The 7,500-nt window shown below is 40.4% G+C and overlaps 2 protein-coding genes across 2 annotated transcripts in view; both read right to left on the bottom strand.

The window, feature by feature from the left end:
* The window catches only part of LOC138006848 (phospholipase DDHD2-like), a 53,431-nt gene that overhangs the window by 16,601 nt on the left and 29,330 nt on the right, over window positions 1-7,500 (bottom strand). The gene's annotated exons all lie outside the window — the stretch shown is intronic.
* Window positions 4,465-6,381, bottom strand: LOC138008470 (uncharacterized). Its single transcript, XM_068855799.1, has 2 exons — window positions 6,203-6,381; window positions 4,465-6,109 (listed from the first exon to the last, which is right to left on the bottom strand). Exons 1-2 carry the CDS (start codon window positions 6,379-6,381, stop codon window positions 4,480-4,482), a joined length of 1,809 nt encoding a protein of 602 aa, XP_068711900.1. The 3' UTR covers window positions 4,465-4,479.

Here is a 7,500-nt window from a genome sequence, read left to right as displayed (position 1 = left end):
CATCCAGCTGCAAAGAGTATCGTCATTTACATCGCCTTCCTCACCGGCTACATTTCTTTGTGCGAGGTTGTGCTGATTTTTCCATTTCTCTAACCAGCCATTTGAAGCGATGGCAAGTGCCTCCTCCTGTAACATAGGACCACTGACTGGTATTTTAGACGCTCTACAACGTTGATACCACTCCCACAGAATCCTACTGAGCTCACCATACTGCTGCTCGGAACGACCATGCTTTCTTTCCAGGTTTCCAACCCCATTAGATGCCCACTTTTCTAACAAGAATTTCTCTGACGTAATTAATGACGCTGTTCATCTGAGACTTTCCGCATGAAAACTTCGCAGCAAGATCTCTACTGCCGACAGATGGATTTTTGTTAGCGTATTCGATTACTTCAATTTTTTCTTTTAGCGTGAGAAACTTTCGTTTAACTCCTCGATTTTTGTCTTGCTTTATGCTTTTCCGTTTCTCTTTTGCCCTTGTAGGTTCTGTAGTACTTGGCCCACCGGAATTTATTGGTAATGACTGTTCTGGACAATCTTCAAAACCAGTTTTACTCTTGCTGTAGCAGACACCACATCTTGACACGCCTTGGAAGGCTTTCCAACCTTCGGTTTCCTCTAGGGCTGCATATTAACACCCCTCACGATTGCACACCGGTTTTCTGCAAGTAATGCATACTTACTTTGTTGATGCTTTACACGAAAAACACTCTCGGGAGGACATTTTGTAGCCATCCAAACAGTTTCACACTGAGCCGTAATCGCCGGTTTTACCGCCTTTTTTCGATATAGACATCGACATGAAACAAACAATGGTCTCGAGCAGTTGTGATTGGCTTATTTCTAATAATTTATCATCGACGAAACATGGATCCGAATGGTGCCAGTACATGTATCAAAGTGGTAGCTTTTGTACGTTGCTATCATGCTTACGTGGACATATGGGAACCTGAGATCGGCAAGAAAAGACAACTTAAGTGTGAACCCAGCAACATCGAAGATATCAATGCTGTGGCTGTAGTGCGAGAGAAAGCTGGTAATGCAGGAAACACAGACAAGACAGAGCGCAAGAATGATGTTCACCCGAACCAAGTCACAACTAATGATGAAGTAATTGGACATGTGCCGAGATTAATGGCTTGTGCAGTGACAAAATTTTTGAGGCGAGGAACAAAAATCTGGGCATTTAGAAGTGACTGGAAAACGTGGTAACAGAGGGGCAGGGTATGGTCTCGAGATACCTTGTGTCTACCGATTTACTGGCGAGAGGAGTTCGTGCAAATGGCTGTAATCCAAAGTTTAAAAACACAGATACATGATGGCATAGGTGTTTCAATAAATCAAGACGACGTGACTCGGAAACCTGTCATGTGGTATCAAGTTGCTTGTCAAATGCTTGTGCGACTTGCACTGATGCCGCGAACAAGATGTCCCTCCAACCAACCCGAGAATAAAAATACGAAAACAAAAATAAAAATAAACAAACAAATTAGACTGCCAGTAAAGTCGATAATTTTGTCCATTTTTTTTTCCTTCGCGACGCGTTTCCTCGCGGAAGGTGACTTTCTCGCGCGTGCTTGTGTTCGCTGGATAAAGATCGCCAAAGTTAGCGACTACTACTCGTAGTCTAAAAACAAATATGTTCTAAGTATGTTCTAAAAAAAGGGTTCTTACAAAAAAGTACTGTATTTTAATCTTAAATGATAGACTTGCCGAGATTAATCATCGACGCGCCACACAGATCAAATCTCGTGACCATTCTTGACTTTTTCGTCAGTCGCTGAAAAACTTGGCCGTTGTCGAGAGGTTATTTTGCCAGTTGAGGACGTGCTTTAGCTGCCGTTGCCGTTGTAGAGAGGTGGCCGTTGTAGAGAGGTTTAAACAAGAGGTAATATATGGGCTGTCCGCCGGGACAAAAAAAAGTGGCCGTTGTAGAGAGGTGGCCATTGTGGAGAGGTTTAAACAAGAGGTAATGTATGGGCTGTCCGCCGGGACAAAAAAAAGTGGCCGTTGTAGAGAGGTGGCCGTTGTGGAGAGGTGGCGGTTAGTGGAGGTTCGACTGTAATCTAACTGAACTGCTGAAACATAGTCTTTCATCTAGATGTATAATGTTAATAACAGTTAGTGGTGCCCACCCCTCACTGGATTCATTTATATGTATTGCAACATTTTGTCATTGCGAATGCCCTTCATTGTAAATAGCTGTTATTACAGTTGAGCCCACGTCGCAGCGGTGTTAGTTTCAGAAGGCATGGAAACGAGGCTTTCGGGTCAAAACAAAAATTTCTTACCGAAGACTTCTGTGATTTCTTGATTCCGATGACTGTTTTCTTGGTTTTTTTTCGAGTCGTTTGTGGTTTCTTTGGCCTAATTTTATCGTGAAAAGTATGGCAAGGCACTGTATAGCATATGGATGTGTTAACCGAAGTAACAACCCCAGATGTGCGAAACTATCGTGGCATTCTTTGCCAATAAAGAACAGGAAACTCCTTCAAGCGTGGTTAGCCAAGATGAAGAGAAAAAACCCACCGGTTTCCAAGCATTCATATCTTTGTAGCGGACATTTTTCAGAGGAATGTTTTAAGCACCGTATGGGAGGAAGAGCGTATCTGAAACCTGGATCCGTGCCCACAAGGTTCAGTTTTACACCGAAGGCAAAGCCCAAGCGAAAAGCTCCTGTTGATCGTTCGTCACCGGTTGGCGCAAATCAACTGAAGGCCCAACCTGACTCTGTTGAAATATCACCTGAAGAAGCAGTTATTTTTCCGTCTCAGCAATCCGAATTGCCGAGTGTGACCGCCGCTAAAACTGAGGTACTTAAAAGTAATGAGGAACTATTAATGAACCAGCTTGAAGCAAAGAAAGACGAGGTGAGGTGCTTAAATGAACTTCTGGAGACTCAAAGAAAGGAACTTGAAGACGAACTTACTGAGAAAATGAGACAGCTTGAACAGGAACGGGAACTGAGGAAAGAGTTGGAAAATATGTTCCAAAAAAGTCTCTTTAATATTAACAGTATTAAGGGTAATCCAAAATTATTTAAGTTCTATACTGGGTTTCCTAACTATGAAATTTTCAGCATGGTTCTTAGCTTTTTAGGAAGGGAAGCAGCTTCCCAACTAGTCTACAGCAACAGTGAACAAAAAGATGCCCAAAAGAAAGAAAAGGCAGGCCCCAAAAGGACCTTGTCCGTGGAGGAAGAATTTTTCCTTGTATTATGTCGCTTCAAAGTTGGTTTACTCGAGGAGGACTTGGCTGCAAGATTTAAAATATCCCAGAGCCTTGTGAGCAGAATTATTGTAACTTGGACGAAATTTATGTACTACAGATTTAAAGAATTAGAAGTCTTCCCTGAGAGACAAATTATTGAATTACATAAGCCTGAATGCTTTAAGAACAAGTACAAGGGAACAACTGTTATTATTGATGCAACTGAGATCTATATAGAGAAACCCAGCAACCCAGAAGCACAACAGCTTACCTTTTCAACTTATAAGAACAGTAATACTCTTAAGGCACTGGTGGGTATTACTCCAAGTGGTAGTGTATGTTTTATTTCAGACCTGTATGGCGGTTCTATTTCTGATAAGGAAATAACCAGCAAGTCTGGATTTATTAACAAACTGCAGAGAGGTGATGAAGTCATGGCAGATCGTGGATTCAATATTCAGGAAATGTTGGCCTCTAAAGGTGTCAGGGTTAATGTCCCTCCATTTATGAATCAGTCAGGACAGTTTTCTGAACAGGAAATGTTAGCAACCCGCCGAATTGTAAGTCTTAGAATCCATGTTTAACGTGCAATTGAACGGATAAAGAACTACCACATTTTAGACTTCATTCCAACAACTCTATGCAAGAGTGGTCTAATTGACATGATATTTTTTGTATGTGCGATGCTCACAAACTTTATGTCCCCTCTGGTAAAGTAATGGTAGTCTTTTTGTTTTGTTTCAGGCCCTGTTAAGTCGGGACGGGGGACAGCGCATTTGCAGGGGGCTGCATCAAGTTGCATACTTAAGTTATCTGCAACCTTGCTAACAAAGTGACAACACTTTGCTATTAATTAATATGAAAACGAGCTTTTTTGATAGTCATGAAATGCAACTTTAATTCTCCTTGGTTAAAGTAGAAAGAAATCTTGCTAGTCACAACAACAACAATAATAATAACAATCAAATAAAATCTTTAAGCAGAGAACCCATATCACATTCTTATTGTATATCATAATATATTATTATTGCAATGATGTCCTCAAATTCCTCATGATAACACTTCGCTGTTTTCTGATAAGGTGGTTTGAATCAAATCTTGTAATTGTTCCCAGGGTGTCTCCCACTCCGGGGATGTGAGGAGAAGAGACCCTGGGAACAAGGTTAGATTTGAATGGCTCTGCAACCAACTGAAAGAGTCATAAGTAAATTACAATTGTTTTGAGAATCTTGTTAAACTGATCTGCTACTTAGAATCAAGCATTGTATGTCACACTCCTCTAACAGCTTTGCCAAGTCGAGGGAGACCCAGGGCCACACGAGGATATGCAGGCTCAAGAGCAATGAATTGGTCATAAAAAACTTGCAATTTCGGAATACACTGAATTGAAAAAGATGAGCATCTTTTAATGCTAAGGACAATAATTTCCTTCAGGTCAGACAAAACCAGATCTTCATATTTAAAACCTGAACAGAATAGCTGCTGCTGCACTTGGTAAAAGTATGCATGCTTTTGGTTAACAATAAGACCATTGCTAGATTTCTTACAAATCCCTCGCCTACACACTGCCTCCTCCAAAGTCATTGTCCCAGGAAAGATCCTTTTCACCTCTACCAAACACTTTTCAAGTACCTCTCCATCTGGTGATGCACCAAGAAATGGGTGTGTAGAAGAAATTATGAATCCTACTTTACTGACCGTGCAACCTAGCTTCTCTTCGTACATTTTCAGTATTTTAGTTTCATCTTCAAGTCCTTGCTTCATTTGCTGGCTTTGAAAATTTTCTTTCAAGTGAAGAATTTCTATCATAGCCTTAGTAGGACTAGTTGTGGGTCTCTGAATTGCTCTCTTGCATTTTGAAGCAGTTATTCTTATTTTCCTGGCCTCAAACCATTCCTGAGATCCACTTTGCTGTTTTGTTTCCTCCTTTATTCTTTCCCTTTCATGTGAATCCACAAAGAGATTTTTCTTGATTCTGTTTGCCCTTTCATAAATTTCATCCAGTGAAATTCGTTGTTCTTTGGGTGGTGAAATAATGTTACTACAAGTTGTTTGGGTCTCAACAGATGCATTTGTAAGATGCTTGTCATGTGACAAAATGTTGAAAAAACCACATTCTAAATTAGCCTCCTTGATGTTATCAAGCAGGCATTGGTTTGCTTTCTCAGTGTTAGGCTCTCTGTATACAAGCAATCTAGGGTCGTGAAGAATCTTTGTGTTTCCTGCCTTCTCTTTGCCATACACTTTTTTACAGAAATCTATTTCATAGACAGACTTTGGGTCAAGTTTGCGTTTTCGTGGCTGATTCCATGTCTGAGGCCTGTCAGTACAGGTGGTGAACTCCCTCCTCTGCCCTAATCCCACATACTCTTCAAGTGCAAAGCATAAAGCTGCAAGGTGTTTACAAGAAGCATATGGACCTTTCCCTGCTGGACATGGACTACAACAAGCATAGGTGATCTCACCAGCTTGCTCTCCTGAATTTATCATAGACACGTGAAGCTTGTAAGTCAAATTCTTTTTCATCTCTGGCAAGCATTCGCACTTAATGTAGATCTGATCTGTGTTTTCTTCTGTCGCAATTTCAATTCGTTGGACATGGCCATGCTTAAAAAGCCCAAACGCCTTACTGTTCAAATTCTTGTAGTCTTTATTTCCTTCATCATCAGCTGATTTTCTAGTAATAAAGTAATTCATCATGTTTTCAATAGTGAATGGTGGAAACGTATCTCCAGCTTTCTGGATGGGAGTCCAGTTTGCTGCTTGTGGAAACTCGGGTTGACGAGAGTTTAAGGAGTTCGTGTTTGGCGGGGAAAATGTGTTTATGACATTTGGTGCCAAGTGTTGCCATTTCTCAGTGAAATTGCTTTCCCATCCATTTTTAATGTAACTCACAACTCTGCAGAAAATAGGAGTTTTTCATGTCAGAACACTAAACTTTCAAAAGACCAAATACCCAAGGATAACGATATTTTATCTTAATTGCGCCTACCTGTGCATCAGTTCGCGTTTGCTTGCGTCGCTCGAAGCAGAACCATCTTTTGCTGTCCCTACACGATAAGAAAGCCACGTTTTCAGCGTAGGCTTTGTCAGATGGCGAGGGCAGCTTCCATTTAACAGCTGTAGTTTCTCTTCTTCTGAGAAAAACATAAATTCTGGATGGGAACTCATTATTTTTTGCGCATTTCGCACGCCAAATCTCTTACTAGACTCTTCCATGTGTCTTGATCGAAAGTTGACCCGAAAGCCTCGCTTCCGCGCGCTCTGAAACTAACACCGCTGAAACGTGGGCTCAACTGTAATAACAGCTATTGTAAATTTTTGTTATGCAAATCAATAATCGAACCTGGGGTTGTGTATACACTTTTAATAATTGTAGATTTTAAGGAGTGCTTACATCATTTTAAACTTTTGTCTTTTTATATATTTTTATAGTTATTATTATTATAAGTAAATAATCCGTAATTCAGCCGTAAGGCTGCAATAGTTTTATTAATAAAGCTACTACTAGCTACTACTACTACTTTAATGCATCGGAAACTGCTTGCACAATAAGTGCATCACACCATGTATGTTAATGTGACAACACACCCACAATTGCTCTGTAATAACATTGGTCCAATAAATTTTTGACGGTTGTTTCTGACGTATTCGACTCCAGCAGCATGCACGTTCATGTGATAGGAAGGATCATTGTATAACTGGTGGGCAACAGAAGAAAAGAAGCATGAACCATCTGAGGTACAGTGTCTAGTGTCTTCAATCCTTTCTGAGCAAATCGAGCCTGCAACAGTGCTATAGAAGGATTTCTCAGTACTGCATGTGTACACGTTCCATGAGCAACAGGGCCTAGGTTCGATTTAATGTCTCCTGATATCAATAGCTTTCTCTTGTTACACAATAACTCTCATTTTGTTGGTTCAATTTTGTTGAATGCTTAGTGACAGATTGATCTTGAATACACAATAGAACTGACAAGTCTTTTTTGTGTTTAGCAGTCCTGCGGGTAATAAGATAAAAATGACGATTAGAATCTCCTACTCTCGAAGATTTGTTACGTCTGAGTTGCGGTCTAGGTCTAGACATTCTTACTGCAATATAATATTATTTTCCAAAAGCGAGAGATAAACACTTTCTCAACTCAGACAAACTCGGTACGTTCTCCTTTAAATAATGCACCATACAATTTCTAATTACCTTGTCTTTATGAAACAAGCTCGACGTTTTCTTATAAGGAATTCTCGGTGGAAGGTTCTCTGTTCGAGGGAGCGTGTTTGCATTTGCAAACGG

This window comes from Montipora foliosa, chromosome 6 (genome assembly GCF_036669935.1).
Source record: "Montipora foliosa isolate CH-2021 chromosome 6, ASM3666993v2, whole genome shotgun sequence".
In the NCBI taxonomy this organism is placed as follows: Eukaryota; Metazoa; Cnidaria; class Anthozoa; order Scleractinia; family Acroporidae; genus Montipora; species Montipora foliosa.
This window is presented reverse-complemented; position numbering and strand designations above follow the sequence as displayed.